Source organism: Colias philodice, chromosome 19 (assembly GCF_061535455.1).
Source record: "Colias philodice isolate Cphi_HAF_F1 chromosome 19, ilColPhil1 Martin Lab GWU primary, whole genome shotgun sequence".
Taxonomy (NCBI): Eukaryota; Metazoa; Arthropoda; class Insecta; order Lepidoptera; family Pieridae; genus Colias; species Colias philodice.
Window position 1 is genome coordinate 10,243,972 of NC_143104.1, and position 18,273 is coordinate 10,262,244.

Below are 18,273 nucleotides of genomic sequence, written 5' to 3' on the forward strand. Positions count from 1 at the left end.
TTGCAATGTAAAGATATTAATTGAGTTAAAAGAAATATGCGTTTAATCGTAAGAGAGATTTTATACCATACTTGCTTCGTGTATGATTCGTTGATCGAAGGTAAACATCTATTTTTTAAACTAAACATAGCACCTGTATTTTAGATCAAAATATTATTTTTAAATTAATATTGAGAAGGACAAGGATTTAGTTCAGTTCAGCATTTACGACTTACTTTAGGTACCATGAAGCGTGTAATAATACCACGTATTTCTTCTGGTAACCATTTGATATCTACCAAAAACAAAGTTAACTTGCAAACAAAACTTAGTAAATAGTAACCAACAACTTACAAACACAATATTTACTTAGTTACTAAGTTACTAAGGACTATAATTGCATATATGTATTATCAGTACCTTGATCAGTACTATTGCTAAGTCATGTACCCAAACAGCTAACAGATAAGCAATAATTTCATAACACTATATTCATAGCTGTCATAGCGCACCAAAACTAAACCTTGCATCTTGACACAATTTGTTGTGTAACCGTAAGTGTCCACTTCCCTATTAGTTCTGATTTCTGACCACTTTCGCTTGTCCTTACTATGTGTTTGTTTGTGTTAGCAATGGTACTACGCTAGTATTTGACCAGTGGTAACTTTTGTGTTTACAGCCTGCTTGTGTCCACGCGTTTGTTGTACAAAGTGTTCCTAATAATTTTATTAATAATTCGCTGTAAATTCAGTTAAAAAGTCTTTCCTTTCAAAATGAAAATTCTATAAGATTAGCTTCTAACTTAATGGTAGAAGACTTGATTTTTAGTTTATTTTACTTTATTTTAACCAATGTTCAAAACTTTATCAATTATTATTTTTCTTCTTTTAAGCATGATGTGATGAAAGAATGCTATTAATTACACGTGTTTATGTAGGAGCATATTTTTGGCTTTTTCCATCACTGTTTTTTAATATATTTTAAAAGACAAAGTTGTTTATCAAGTATGCATAATATTGTTATTCAAGTCTAAACTACAAACAAAGAAGAATAAAATCCTGAGCAGACGATGTCAAAAAATTGGAAGAATATAATCCTGCATCACGGGAAACTAGTATTCAATAAATATGAAAGTGATCTCAATTACTCTGTTTAACCTGACCTTGTTCTGTTCTTTTACATAACCGTGTGAATAATCAGTTAATTGTTTGAACTCTAGTTGTACAATCATTTTGTCATTATTCGATAGCTCGTAATTGAGATGCGATAAGGATACGTTGCTAAGGGTTGTCAGAATAATTAAATCAATTGATTACATCCTTTATCAATACTTTGTTTATTTATATTACTGTAACGACTAGTATAGTATTATATTATAATATGTGTTGTCACCTGTGGTTGTCACTATAATTGCTTAGAAATGTTATCTTTTATTTTGGGAATTTTTGTAAGCATTTCATCGATAGTAAGTATATCATACTCCTGGCTTGGTCCAAGACATCCTACTAAATTAATATGTTTCCACATTCCCCGCATTAAGTGCCAAGCCAATCGTAGATATAATTACAATAGATCTTCACTTCAGGTAAGTCCGTTTACTTGTAAAATTATTGTGCCAAATGATGCTCGACTTGAACTGATTAAGTCGTGTTAAAATTCAGTATTTATGTATTGCATAAATTCAGTGGCGCCGGGGTTTTTCAATAATGCCAAACCCAGCAAACGCCTGTAATTTGTAATAATATTTAATCAATCAATTTATCATTGACGTAAATTGCGCCAAACACACAATGATGCAATGAACAGACACGTTATATGATCCACATCCGCCCACTATTGTAAATACTAAATAATAAATACACTTAAATATTCCAAATATTGCATTATCTGTGACTCACTGCATTTTTACCCTGTGTGCAATATGAACATTTTGTTGTTTATTGTTTGACCGTTTTGGTAAATTTTGATAAACTATTTTTTGGGATATACAGAATAATGTGGACAGGTATTATATAACTAGCGGTCCGCCCCGGCTTCGCCCGTGGTACATATTTACGTTTTCTCTACATAAGAACCATCCTCGTACTTCAAGGAATATAATAGAAAAGAATAATCGAAATCGGTTCAGCCATTCACACGTGATGCCGTGACAACGCGAAACGGGTGCAGACCCGCCGCCTTTTTAATTTTTATAGCTCCCGCCGCGCAGCGCGTCGAACGCGGCAACTGATACACAAAAATAATCCTTATGGCATGATTCTGTATTCACGCGCGATGACTTATAATGTATTTCATGTACAACTTTGGTGTTTCTACACCGTTTTTACTATAACCTGCCCAGGAGTATGAAGAATAATTGTGCCAAATTTAGTTAAAATCCGTCGGGTAGTTTTTGTTTCTATAACGAATATACAGACAGACAGACAGACAGACAAAAATTTTACTGATTGCATTTTTGGCATCAGTAGCGATCCCTTATCACCCCTTCATAGTTTTTTTTTAAATATATTTCATGTACAGAATTGGCCTCTCTACAGATTTATTATAAGTATAGATAGATGGCTTAAAATTACATATGATATTATTAAAATATTTCATATCTATTATTTTTTATTAATTATAATCTAAATTATAATTAAATCAGTTCTAATGTTCTCATTATGTTTACATATTACGTACCTAATATAAACAAAATTGTTTAAATTTAAATATTGTTGTTCTAAAAAATTCATGATAATAAAGCTACAAATGGTATAGTACATATTATGTTATATTCAAATTACGCTCACTATAATACACAATATTATACTAACACAATAGAGATATGGTATTCTTAACTCTTAAATATAAGTCCATCATATGCTATTTAAATACCGTCGACATTTAGTAGTTACGACATATTTGTCGTATCACAAGTCGGATATCTACATGACCAAAAAAATTTTGCAAAAAATGAAATGCTTTGCTTACCTCAAAAAATATAGATACTATTAGAAGTTCGGTTTTACTAGTTGGCGAAAAATCTGGTATGGTAAAAATATGGTAGCATAGTACATAGTTGATAGAATATATGAATGATGAATTTTGATGGGAATGTTACACATAAGACATAATATTATGTAAATTCAGCGCGATAAATTAGTGTGAACTGTTATGCAATAGTAAATAAATTATAAAAAATTCAAAATAATTATAATATGTTTTTAGAAGCGCTTTTAAGTGTTCTCAATTTGTGTTTACATGCATAAATAGTATAAGATGAAATTGCGGAAACAGATAAGCCAAAGGCTTGAATAAAATATACATTTATTAACTTTTACCTCACAATATAACCCCACATGACATAGTCATATAGTAACGATAGATACTGACGACTTATTTATCGGTCCGACCTTATATGAACGTTCGAACTAAGTTATATATAAAGATGGAATGTTAACGGCTCGCTGGTCACGAATTACAATATCATTTTCACTTTTCTCGGCCCAAACGAAAGTGTCTAACTCAAATTTTCAGAACATTTAACAAGATTACTGTATGTATGATAGTAAAAGTTTGAATAATGCAATGTAATAGCGCGGTGTTATTACAATGATTCGTGGAGTTATTTTTGAAGTAATTAAAAATGGCTGAGTAATTATAAGTTTGGTTTACCTGGTTTTCATTTTTTTGTTGTTACTTTTTTGGATGTTAAGTTTTGAATTACATATCTATGTTAGAGTAGGAATATATACCTTTGCATATTATACAATTTATTAGCTCAAGAGGTGTGATCTGAGCAATTTACAACTATTTGCCAATTGACATAAAACTGTACTGTATCAACGAAATTTTAAACTGACGACATGATTAATATTTGTGAAATTGACCGAGAATTATTTAAGTATGTATTGAAGTACCTATCTTTCAAAAATCTACGTACTTACTTATAATTGTAAAAACATTAAGTACTTTTGAGCAAATCACCTATTGCAGATTAATTACCACACCGACCGCACCTGCGTCGTCCGTCACGGACTCTTAATTTACTTTAACAAAAATAAGAATTACAATATTTCATCAGTACCAATAAAAAGTTGTTTATTTACCCATTGCAATGAGAATAAAAACGAAACCAAAATCAAATGCTTACTCAGAAACGCAGCAGGCGTTTTTGTGCGCTTGCGCAACCTCCGTACGATGGGTACTGTACTCTTTATGGAAATGTTAGCCAATTTTAGAAGAGCAATCTTATATTGCATTATGTTAAACGTGATGTAAATACTGGATTAGGATAGATGAGAAGGTGGTACGTAATCGTATTGAAGATAATTAGGGGGTTATTGTAACAAAACAGACTCTTCAGCTCTACAATGGTAGTATCTGAGATAAGGTGTTGGTACGACGTCGATTCTTATGGTAAGAGAGGTCCAGGAGAAGAAAATATATGCTCTTACGACTATAATAACAGAGAGATTTGAATTTATCGTGCCGCAAGTAGTACGTTATTTTCATTCCAGGACATAGCGTAATGTAGGTATTAATGAATGTCAGCTCAACGTATTCACACTTTTGACTTTTGTAATTTGTTGCCACATAAGAAGTCAAATACAGCTGTAGGACTATGTGTGAGTGACCTAATTTAAATGATGTCCTAATTTGATTAAAGGATACTCGCGCCAGGGCACTAGTGACCTTAGTTTAGTACCTTACACTTTAATAAATATTTCAACGACCAATGTGTCACAATGTTATTATATCATAGTATTCGTAAACTAGCACTATTTACATTGAGTATCATAGTAAGCACATAGACTATGATTTATTTTCTAATTAGTAAGTCTCAAAGGTCTAGCTTTGCTTAAGGAACCTATACACAGCGTTATGCTTATGGGATAAGCATGGTAATTAAGGATAAGTAAGTGTAACAACCCACAATATTATAAGGTAAATAATAACAAAAAGTAACATTATGAATCCCGTTGCGATCTCCAGCTTCAATTATATTACGCAGCGGAGCGGTACAAACGCACAGAGCGATTCAATTATGCTCATTATGCGCTTTCAGTCATGAAGATCAAGGTTTTGTACATTGGTTATGATTGCGTATTTTTTAAATATAATGTGATTCTGCATAATGGCAACATTTTGAAACTATAATCAAATCAAATAAAATGGCAGCTTTTTTACAGCTATGAAAATGTGGATAATGGAATGTCATCGTAAAATTATAAACACTGACTCTACGCACTTATAAATAGAATAGTGACATTAAAAAGGAGAGTTTAGTATTGGTTGTGATCGGTTTTTCCTCAAGTATAAAATATAAATTTCTACTGACTGCGGGATTTTCTTAAATCAAATTTGATTAACTTGAGAAAATAGTTTGTTTATCCTAGTTTATAAAGTTGATTTTATCATTGTATATTTGAGAACAAGTTACGTGTTTATCTTTGTTCTACATTTTTATTTCAATCAGAGTATTATAAGAATCTTTTATTTTAAGTCAAACTGTGATCTAGTTGATGAGTGCCAGACTCTCTAGCTTGAGACGCTTTATAAAGTTGAGCGAAGATGTTTTTGTTAACTTGTCTTGCAGCAAATTTACGAAACAGCTAAAGAGTTGGTTTTTCCGTAAACTTGATGTAACAGAGACGGAGGTAAGGGCGTCAGTAAATTATCATAAGCGTATCATTACGAAACATGTCTACAAGGATATGAGGCATTAATTTCTTTATTTCGCAATAAATAACACATAGAGGAAAGTAATTACACTAAATGAACTAAGGCCAGGATATTAAATCAGAAACCTTTAGATTGCTAAACATTTCGTAAGGTTGGCTTGCATCAGTACTAGAGATAGATCGTGCTTTGTATACCGAGAGGATAGACGAGTGGAAAAGTGTTTCAATATTTTTTTATCAAATTTACAATACTGAAGACAAGTTTTTAACTGACCGGTTGGCTTAGTTGGTAGTGACCCTGCCTTCCAAGCCAGGTCGTGGGCTTGATTCCCATCCAGGGCATATATTTGTATGACGAACATCAATGTTTGCTCTGTGTCTGGGTGTTAATTATGTATATCACTATTTATTCAAAATTATATATACACTAGAGGTCCGCCCCGGCTTCGCCCGTGGTACATATTTCGCAATAAAAGGTAGCCTGTGTCCTTTCCTTTCTCGTGTATCAAAATATCTCCGTACCAAATTTCATGCAAATTGGTTCAGTAGTTTAGGCGTGATTGAGTAACAGACAGACAGACAGAGTTACTTTCGCATTTATAATATTAGTATGGATAATATTATGTATGTTTATCAGCCACTTGGTTTCCATAACACAAGTGAAAGCTTATTATGGGATCAGATCGTGCCGTGTGTGAAAATGTCCTGAAATATTTATTTATTTATGAAGGTGAAATGCTATAATTACAAAGGTACAACCTCAAGAGCACTTAATCAAACGGTATTTTTATATATATTTTACACTATAAATTTTTCTTTCGATTTCAAAACCTTAGGTTAGCAATTGAAAATTGGAGTAACTAAACAATTATAAATTATCAAATGAAATATTTAAGTTTCTATAATTGTCCTCAAGGCTAGATTCGCGCTAATTTATATATTTAGAAATAAATAAAACTTGATGAATAGAATAATAATTTATTTTAATGCTTTTTCACTTGACTGTCCATAAACATCGTAGAGTAGTGTAGTGAACGCGTCTGTAGCTCGTTAAGAATTCCCGTCTCGCTCGCTGTTTCGATGTAATTTCATTCAGACTAGAGATGTGCTATTTATCGATATTTATAAGGTAAGCTATTTTAGACTCAGGTAAATTGTGTTGTATTTACATGTTTAATACTATTTGTGTTAATTTAGCAGGTAATTTTGAGACAAATAGGTAATAAAAAATAAAAAGAATACAAAATTCTTTATTGCAAGCAAAATACTCATCACAATATTTATTATTATTTTATTTTTTTCAGACAATTTACTGAAAATACTACAGATTCTTATAGAATTTAAATATGTAATAGGGTAGTGATGAAATGAGACTATTTTTTACTCACAAAATTTAGAATAAAGAATATATTGTATATAGATTCTTATTAAAAATCAAACAAAGCAATTATTTACAACCGTCCAGTATATTTACAATTCCCCATGTTTGCATGATCACTTTTGTGTGTTTATAATTTATATTTACATTTTTTTTTATAAACAACACAAAAAAAAAATCGATATAATATCGGTAACATCTCTAAACCGCAGATCAGCGCAAGCGCATATTGTCACGATTTCTTTGTGTGCTAAACGAACGACAATCACTGCACTTACCACATCCATTTCTGCTTTAACATACATTCTCACTAGCAAGGGCTATTAAAACAAGCAATGTATATCAAACAAAATGAAATTGTAATTTTATTATGAACCAGTAGAGTTTAAAAATTTCACGTAAAGCACGAAATTAGCCAAGCTTCTTTGTTAGCGTTGAAAGATCATTGTGATATAAAAACTAGTTCCAGTCATACAATACTTAAATAATTGAATGGATTATTTATATTTAAAATTGTTCTCTTTTTAATTTTTTCTCAGTACTAGACCGCAGTAAATTAGAAATGCTGAAAAATACATAGTAGCTAATGCTAGTGATAGTTAAGTTATATAAAATACTAGCTGTGCTCCGCGATTTCTCCCGCATTGCTCCGCAGTCCGCTCCTGTTGATCTGAGTGATGATATATAGCCTTCCTCGATAAATGGGCTATCCAACACCGAAATAATTTTTCAAATCGGACCAGTAGTTTCTGAGATTAGCGCGTTCAAACAAACAAACTCTTCACCTTTATAATATTAAAGTATCGATAATATACTTATTATGATAGGTTTATATTTATTGCGAGGAAGCTTACAGTTCTTGTTTTGGTGAGGAGACACGAGCATGAAATATTATTTAGGTACTTAGATTCGCCTTTAAACTTTTTGTTAGCTAATGTTAGATATCATAATTAAAAATACTGGAGGTAAGTAATAATTTCGAATATTCATACGTAGTTACGTATTCATAATTTATGAAAAATTATTGTAGAGCTTTTTTAAGATTGCTGGGTAATAATATGAATTTAGCTGAAACCTCGTGTATTAATATCTAGTTTATAATCAGGATAAAATGTATAGATTACTACCACCTTAAAAGCGACTTACGCTAGTATCATAAAATACAAAATAAAAAGGAAAATAGTCACTTGCGAGATAAAACGTCCTCGTTACTAATTCTGATGTTCCTAGATTGGAAAGGTCAGGGCTCACTTGTTAGTGGCAGTTGGTATAATTGTTTATGTGTACTGTATACCTAATGTTTTGAACAAGATACGTTAAGAAAACATACGAGGAACATAAGGATAGTTACAATTTGATGATTATGAAGGTTCATTTTATGTTTACATAAACTAACAATAAGTAGGTAAATAATTAATTTATTTATTCCAATAATAATTAACTTACTTTGGACACTAAAAATGTTTCAGATTAGTATTTTCCCGAGATTTCATGTTCTCCCATATAATATAGGTATGTTAATATTAATTAGGTAGGTACTAAGTGTTATTTAACACGTTAGTAGGTTTAAGAACGTTAAAAAAATACAATTTTCAAGAAAATGTACCATCTTGTGTATATCTTTACTCATTTAAAACTACCAGGTATACAACTATTTATTATCTCAATGGAAGTGCAGGAAAGTAACTACGAGTTTCCTAGCGAACCTAATCTAGATTCTGAGAACAAGTTCAGATAACCTGGTTTAAGACCAGTTGCTGTATTTAGCTATATAGTAAGGATTTACGCTTTTGTTTGATATTTTAATAAAATATCGGAATAAAATAAAATACTTGTTAGTTTATTTACTTATTTATTTACAGCATACGCCAAACCATACATATATAAAACTTAATTCGAAACTTATCACTATGTCCTTAGCTCTAGGTACCTCCTACATTCTTCACCTATCATTCCCATCCCTGGCAGAAACAAATCATATACTGGTGCAGAATTGAGGAATGAGTTGTAGGTATGTTACGTTCGAAAATTATGAAAATTCTCACCGATGATTTTGAGACACTTGAGAAAAGTGATTTTGGAGTAGTCCATATGTTTATTTATACATAAATAATAATCCATACTAATATTATAAATGCGAAAGTAACTCTGTCTGTCTGTCTGTTACTCAATCACGCTTTAACTACTGAAACAATTTGCATGAAATTTGGTATAGAGATATTTTGATACCCGAGAAAGGACATAGGATAGGTTTTATCCCGGAAATCCCACGGGAACGGGATCTATGCGGGTTTTTCTTTGACTGCGCGAGCAATGCCGCGGGTGGAAAGCTAGTTTTATTATAAGTATCAGGATTCTGGATTACTTATATGAAAAAAAAATGTATTGGAATTAAATATAGTTACCTCTACATAGTAAAATATCTATATTATTAACTCAAGTTTGTTTATTATAAATAAATCAGTTCTAAAAAGTCCCTTTTCAAGTAAAAATATGAGCGATTGTACGAAAATAATGCTTAATGAGGAGCTGATAATCAACCAAATATTCACACACAATATGAACATTAAGGGCTGAAGCATTATTATCACATCAGGAGTTTTTGGTAGGTCAGGGAATGTGGGTTAAATCGCGAAAAGTGGAAGGCTGATTATAATATCTCATGTAATTTTTAACTGACTTCAAAAAAAGGAGGAAGTTATCAATTCGGCCGGTTTTTTTTACCGAATAAAATTTTTCAAGAAATCTAAATAATGTTTAATTTCTTACCGATTTTTTTAAATTTCATACACATTACAACTACAAAAAAATATATAAAATCTGTTAGATGTTTGGTTGAAAGGTCGGGAATCGGCAAAACTTGATGATAATAGGTATGAATCGTACGCACTATACTTACATTTTGATATCTCACTTATAAATTACACCTAATCAATAAAACAATGTTGTTAATTTCTATAATACCAGCACATCCCTACTAATATTATAAATGCGAAAGTAACTCTGTCTGTCTGTCTGTCTGTTACGCTTTCCCGCTTAAACCTCTCAGCCGATTTTGATGAATTTTGGCACAGACAATCTGTAGACCCTGGCAACATAGGATACCTTTTATTGCGAAATATATACCACGGGCGAAGCCGGGGCGGACCGCTAGTAGCAATATAAACGTAAAAGTAAGTCCGTGTATCCGTCCTTCACTTCTCAACTGATTTCCGTACAATCTGTGTAAGGATATAGGTTTGGGAAGTGACATAAGCTTAGTTTTTTTAAGTAAAAGTCAAACAATTCTTTTCATAATATATACATACATATATTATGAAAATGTAAAAAATATACTATAATTGGTGCGTTTAACCTTTTTAATGACAGCGCCATCTAGTGTCAAGTGGAGGAATCATTTTATTTTACATAATGATGTAAAATAAAAAGATTCGCTCGGTCGCCCCTTACACTCAATGGAGTATAGGGGTTCAAGGGTTGAATTAGAAAAAAAACAAAAGATATTTGCAGACTCTATAATTGCATTTATTATTAAAACCTGCATAACACATACATCATTATCATTACAATAACTATTTGTAAAACAAGACATAAAGTCTTCGCAGACAGAAAAATAAAATAATAGATACTTATAACAATAAAAACAGTCTAAGGTGTAATAGATCTGGTCACTTTTACTCATACTTCAATTTCCGTTATTCTCTCGTGTGATTACGATCATAATCTCGGTTACGTAAACAGATTATAAGTTATAACATGTCTATTTGCTGTTTTCCCATCGTTATTTTAAATTATACCGGCGTCAGAATACAATAATTGAGTGATATTGCTTGATGGAAATGATCATGATTATAAGGCGGTGACGTTGAAAGCCATTATATTCTTAGCCATTATTATTTCGTAACTAGATTTCCGCCCGCGGCTTCGCCCGCGTTTTCAAAGGAAAACCCGCATAGTTCCCGTTCCCGTGGGATTTCCGGGATAAAACCTATCATATGTGTTAATCCAAGTTACCCTCTATATGTGTGCTAAATTTCATTGTAATCGGTTCAGTAGTTTTTACGTGAAAGAGTAACAAACATCCATACAAACTTTCGCCTTTATAATAGTATTAAGATTAAGATATCCAGATGTTTGTCGCAATTATAATCATTCTAATATATTAATCTTATATCACAATAAATTCTACTTACAAATCTCTATTCAACAACTCGGTATAGTGATTAGAGATTAGAATTCGAATTGTGAGATGGATGGCAAAATTATGTTGCAGATAAACTAAGTAAAGATAAACGTCTATGTTTTTAAAATTTACCAGGTAAATATATGTACCTACCATGCTATCTCTGGTAGACCTATGCGCGAAGTATGTGTATTACATACACTTGTGTTGTACCTATGTAACACAATTGTTACTAGAAAAAGCTCAAATGTGCAGTAGATATGGAAGTCAAATATATTACGCTTTAACTTAACTACTCAAATAAATTTAGAGCTTAAAAGATAGAGGTAGGTACCTATAATTTTCGAGTCAAAAGGGAACAATGTGTGGATACATAGAACAATATAATAAATGTAGAAAAAAAAACTAGATATAATTATCTATTTATTTCTATTGACTTTACGTATTATACTAATTTATAATTATATTTGTTTCAGAAATAATGACAACGGGTACGAACCTCCGAACTTGAAAATGTTTCACTAACAGACCGGCCACAATGTATTGATCATGGAATCACCAGTTAGAATATGTTTAGGTAAGTTATTTTTAAATAAAATTAATTCAATATTAGTTGAAAAACAAACTGCAACTTTTAATGAATGTAGTAGAACATACCTATTAATAATACTGTCTAAAGTTGATGATGCAGTTCTCACAAGTATATTATGTATAATGTAAATTACAATTTACATATAAATCTCATATTAATGTGTACAGTACCTCTTAGGTGTAAAAATGTGGACGGGTCAATCTATACTAATATTATAAATGCGAAAGTAACTCTGTCTGTCTGTCTGTTACTCAATCACGCCTAAACTACTGAACCAATTTGCATGAAATTTGGTATGGAGATATTTTGATACCCGAGAAAGGACATAGGCTATCTTTTATTGCGAAATATGTACCACGGGCGAAGCCGGGCCGGACCACTAGTTAATAATAAAATAAAATAAAATAAGCCTTTATTGCTGCAAAAACATTACAAACTACTACAAAAAACTTATACTACTACATGCCGTTGACAGTATTCCTTGTATTTTATTCTTATATTATACTAGAGGTCCGCCCCGGCTTCGCCCGTGGTACATATTATTATTTCGCAATAAAAGGTAGCCTATGTCCTTTCTCGGGTATCAAAATATCTCCATACCAAATTTCATGCAAATTGGTTCAGTAGTTTAGGCGTGATTGAGTAACAGACAGACAGACAGAGTTACTTTCGCATTTATAATATTAGTATGGATTGTAGAATATTTTAAACGTTATTAAACTATTTTCACTATTATATTATTACATTAGCTGATAATCTATAATAATCAATAAATTAATAAAAACATACTAAAACGAGTCTTATATTTTTCAGGTGCAGTGTTAGTAGTAAATTTACTACTTTTAAGCAGCACACAAGTGAGTGGTCACACGCTACCGCAAGAGACTACACCCACGCTTACAGACGAGAGAAGTTCGAGACGTGCTAATTCGACGTGGATTTCCCGAAACAAACCTAAATTACCCGATGTAGCTCTCAACGAACTACACCATAAAGATACCTCCTCAGAAGAAAATACAGAGAAAAATGCTAAGTATAAAGATCGAGGAAGGGTAAGGTTTAATGTACATAAATCAACCACCGAAAGTTCCTTAAGACGCGTCAGATCTTCGACGGAAGCATCGAATGTTATTATAGTTACTCCGACACCAGAAGTAAAGAAACCTCTTGAGATTATTGACAGTATGCGCAATTATAAGAAAAAAAAGGTATCTAGTACTACGGAGGCTATGAAAACAAAAGCAGAGAGCCAAGAAGAATTGGAAGAAGACGATGAAGATACTGGATCATATGAAAAGTATACTTCTAGTAAATTTAGTGATAATAGTTTTTTTACTTCTAGCTTTAATGATGATGAATTTAGTGATAAAAATAAGGATGGGAATGACAAAAATCGAGATTTTAGCAAGTCACCATTCGGCGACTTTTCTAATTTTTTTTCAAAACAATCCTACACCTCAAATGATGAGTCCTATAAATCTGATAGCTTCTTTGACTTTGATAGTGAATTAACTACGCCTAAAAATGATTTCTTCGACAAAAAATATCAGGAAATATCATCGAGTATATTGAAGAACTTAGATACAATAAAAGCGAAACAACCGCCTGTGAATGGAACAAACATGCAAAAAATTGTTAAGGAAAATATAGGATTTGAAAAGTTAAGTAACGCAACACCTCATAATACATCTACAGTTATCATTAAAAATACCAAAGAAATACGACTTATGGACAACGATAAAGCTGGTACGGATAATAGTGCACTCTCTGACGTTCACGGTACAAGCATTTATTATGAAATGTCAGTTTTATCAACGGAAACATATAATATTACTCATACGAATGACGACGATTGTGATGAAGATGAAAGCAGCGTTCCAGAAACAACTAAAAGTACGCCAGTAAAAGATGAATTAGCTTCAATTATACCTTCACAAAAACCGATAGTAGAAATCCCAACAGATATCTCAAAACCCGTATATGACAATGAAATTGGGTCAACGATTTCTTCTTACTTCTTCCCCGTGAGCATAGCACCTACAATTAGTTCGGCTAATCCAATTTCAAGTTCATATCAGAACACAATGTTTTCCAGTGAAAGACCAATAGTTGTATCAACCACAAGCAATCCTCCTAGAAATCGAAATTATTCTAAACGCCTTAACTTAACTGGTACAAAAGAATTGGGTAACAATGCTGCCTCTCAAAGTGACCAAGTGTCACCTAATCTTGTAAATAGACCAAATACTCGTAGATTCTTCCACACTACACCAAAATCTAGACCGGTGTGGATGGCTCCAGGTCGAAACGTCACGCGAGCTTCACCTACCCGTGTTCCTTCAACAATATACTCCGAACATTTTGACGTCAAAAATAGATATTCCACTCAAGATCCTGGTCCTTCGAGAATATTGACAACACTGCCATCAGATATTGATCCATTATTGCAAAGTGATATAGGTGGATCCAAAAGAGTTGTACATTCCCATTCTTTCGTGGATAACAAGATTCCTTCATTATGGAAACGTGGTTCTACGAAATTTTTCCCATCTTCTTCGTCTTCAACAACAACAACTACAACTACAACAACATCTGCACCCCATACAACACAAATGTCTGAAGAGCAAGCAACAACAGAAGCGAGACGAGACGTTAATGATTTCGAAATACCACCCACCTTGGCCGCCTGGGCACTCGCTGGGTTACGGAGTCCACCAACAAGACCAGCAATCAATGTTACAGGTTCAACGAAGAACATCGATGAAAATGAATTGCAAAAAGTGGGAGATATTATAGGTAAATAATTTACAATTTTCTCAACAAATAAAAGATTTCAAATTAAAATATCTAATTTACTGCACTCTTAATAATAAGCATATCTTTACGCTTTACGCGTACAATGTGTACGTTTGTGCAATGTATTTCATGATTTTATGTTTCTGTAGAATTTAAGTAACAATAAATATGTGTAACGATTATATTAAAATTTCAGAAAAGCGGGAGACAACTACAAGCTCGACTTCTACTACACCGAGTTCAGTCTTAAATCGAGATATTGTCTTAAAGAACATTACTGAAATTGATCAAAATAGACTACCCTGGAAACCTGTTTTCTCTTCGTCATTTGGTTCAGAAGGTGAAATTAAAGACAAAACCACAGAGTCTATATCAGAAAGGGTACCTGCTGAAAGCAATATATCTTTACAAAATAGCGAAGAACCTGCTACTACTGAAACAATCATTTCGAATGAAGAAACAACAGTAAAGGCAGAGATAGCTGAATCACAGTCTTCCTGGGTTGCATCGACAGTCAATCTTGAACAATCTTCAAGCGATGAATCTGAAGTAACCTCCCAAGATACAATTCCACCAGTTGATCCTACTAAAGCAACTGGATTTGAGTCAATTACGAAATTACCTTCAGATATTACAACTCCTTCCGATGATATAATTGATAACTCTGATGAAAAGAATGAAATAATTAAAGCTACTACAAAAATGCCAATAACTGATTATGAAATAACAACAATAAGATTTTCATATGTACCCACGGAACCAACCACAGAAGTTACAGAAACGGAAGCTCCTACCACTGATTGGCATTATGCTGGCCCAATACGAACAAGACCCACAACCACAATACAAGACGCTCCAATAACTACTTATAGGCCGAAATATTATACTACAACTAATGCTATTGAAGAAAGTACTACTATAGAAGATACTACACCACAGATTGAAGTATCTTCTCAAATCATGGAAAAGACAACGAATAAAGAACCAACAACAACAGAATCAGTTACAACAGATAATATAATGACTGAGACTCCTACAGCCGAAACACAATCCATTGAAACAACTACTGAACCTGCAACCACTGAAGCTGCAAAAACCACCACTCCAGAAACAACAACAGAAATGGAAACAACAACAATAGTAGTGACTGTTGCAACGGAGATTAATACTGAAATAGCTACAGTTATGACGGAAGCCCCTACAACTGTAACTCAAACAGAAACTGTACCAATTACCAGTTCAGAGGAAAACATAGATTTTAATGAAGTCATAACACAAGAAGCAAAGCCGGCAACAACAGAAGCGACAATAATTGTAACTACAACTGAAAAAGAATCAGATAAGGAAACAACGCTATTCACAACAACTGAAACTGTAATAACACAACAGAATGGTCATTTTGTGCACACAGATACAACAGAGGACGAAGAATCTGTTGAAACTACAACAGAGGCTGTAACAAAGGATGAGGATGATGAATCAACTACATATGCGGGAGAGATAACAACAGAAGCGTCTTCTAGAGTGCTGGATGATGCTGTGACAGGATCTGGAGCGGGGATTGCGATTGCTGTGAGCACTATCGGTGTGATTGCGCTTATTCTACTCATTGGACTTCTGGTAAGTATATTATTTCATGCATACTGTAATCCAAGAACCTACCACAACAGAATATATTGTACTAGTTACCCCGTACAAACATAAAAAAATCTAAATCAATTTTAACTTAATCATTTATAAATTGATTGCAAAAGTACGTTACTTATACTTACATCCCGATTTATTAGGTACTTAAAATATAATAAAACCTATTCATATTTGTATCAGGATATAAATAATATATACCTTCCTATTTAAATATTTTTTACCAGTTGTCCTTTCTCGAAGTAATTTTGTAAATACCTAGCTTTCGAATACTATAGAAACAAAATCAAAAAAACCTGTTTATCTTGCGCCACGTGCAAGCGCCAATTCTTCAAGTGTTGCAGCTAAAAACTCTTCTTAATCTTCTGTTCTGTTCATTGCTGAATGTTCGTACAACATATCCAAAGTAATGTGCATAATATCTATTAACTCACGATAAATTACGCAAACTACTTTGGACAACGTTGCAGAATACGCCGCGTGTGTTGCTGAAAAAGTTTTCATATGATTTAGGAAAATATGCACTAATAAAACACGAAACATATGGTTTAAGTTGCGTATTTTTAAAGACAATATAATATAACGATATCTATGAAGGTATTTCAATCAGTAGGTAAAAGCTGTAAAATGTAGGGGAACCATATAGAGTGTAGGGGGGTAGGTTCATGTAGGTAAATGATATACCTATATTTAGAAAATCAATGAGTGTTTAGCAAAATGAATACCGTAAATAGGTAACTAATTTCTACGTTGCGATATCTGTAATTTAAAATCCGTCAATTGCTTTTGAAATTTACACAATTGATTTAAAAATTTCGTTTATGATAATAATATTTAACTATAGATAAGTAGATTTATTTTACTTGTAAATAAGACATCTACATAAAACAATTTTAAGACAATTGAACGCATTCATAATTTTAAGATGCTTTTTCAATGATTATTTTTATTATAAGTAAAGAAGTAAAATGCTTACCTTTATGCAGATTCAGCAAGATGCCCGTTTTCAGCACTGAAATGAAATACAATAAAATTTAAAATATTGTTTATCCAAAAAATTAAAATAGTGTGTGCCGGCGAACTGACTTAATTTTCCAGGAGTAATGTTGTGAACTCCGTTTTTGGTCGTTCAATAAATTATTATGTGTTTTTTTTAATATATAGTTTATCTGTAGGTCACAAATATATTGATTTATAAAAAATATTTCCTATAGTTTATCGTTAGGTCACAAATATATTGATTATATTGATCAATTAAAAAAATACTATAGTACATTAAAAATGCTTTAAAATAATATAATACGGATACGCTACCAGCGTTTGCTATGCATGCCATAAATAAACATTTTTAACCGGCAGATTGCAGGTTTATTAAAAACTAAAAAAAAAAATTCTCAATCACAGAATAAATTTAACAAAAAATAAACTTATTATCCTTTCTAATTTCTTAATAACATTCATATACCTAATCAGTTACCTGATGGCACACTACACCACAACTTGCAATGTTCCACGAACGTTGAACTATTAAAATGCTTGCAACCCAACTCCCAAGAGTTATGAACACCTCTTATCATTACTAAGAAACGTTATAAGAGATTGAGTCTTGAGACTAATGTGCTAATTGCTAATTATTTTATATCTCTCACGGTGTGAATTTGATTCCCACTAATTATGATATTATATCATCACTAGATTTCCGCCCGCGGCTTCACCCGCGTTTTCAAAGGAAAACCCGCATAGTTCCCGTTCCCGTGGGATTTCCGGGATAAAACCTATCCTATGTGTTAATCCAAGTTACCCTCTATATGTGTGCTAAATTTCATTGTAATCGGTTCAGTAGTTTTTACGTGAAAGAGTAACAAACATCCATACATCCATACATCCATACATCCTTACAAACTTTCGCCTTTATAATATATATTAGATGTACAGGTATTCACGTAAGTACCTAATAAAAATTCTCATTCTGAAAGTAAATATTTGTATACTGGCAAAGCTACAATAGCTACGAAAGAGATGTAGCTGATGACATCCT

The 18,273-nt window shown here is 32.4% G+C and overlaps 2 protein-coding genes across 3 annotated transcripts in view; one reads left to right on the forward strand and one right to left on the reverse strand.

Annotated features, from left to right (window-relative positions):
• LOC149480163 (uncharacterized) overlaps window positions 1-18,273 on the forward strand; it is a 58,154-nt gene that overhangs the window by 29,073 nt on the left and 10,808 nt on the right. For both annotated transcript variants that reach the window (XM_089707156.1, XM_089707157.1), the window contains 3 exons: window positions 11,680-11,780; window positions 12,609-14,591; window positions 14,788-16,211. In XM_089707156.1, the coding sequence (XP_089563282.1) occupies window positions 11,753-11,780; window positions 12,609-14,591; window positions 14,788-16,211 (3,435 nt within the window). In that variant the 5' untranslated portion in view covers window positions 11,680-11,752. The remainder of the gene's footprint in view (window positions 1-11,679; window positions 11,781-12,608; window positions 14,592-14,787; window positions 16,212-18,273) is intronic.
• Window positions 1-18,273, reverse strand: part of LOC149480164 (uncharacterized) — a 381,320-nt gene that overhangs the window by 13,107 nt on the left and 349,940 nt on the right. The gene's annotated exons all lie outside the window — the stretch shown is intronic.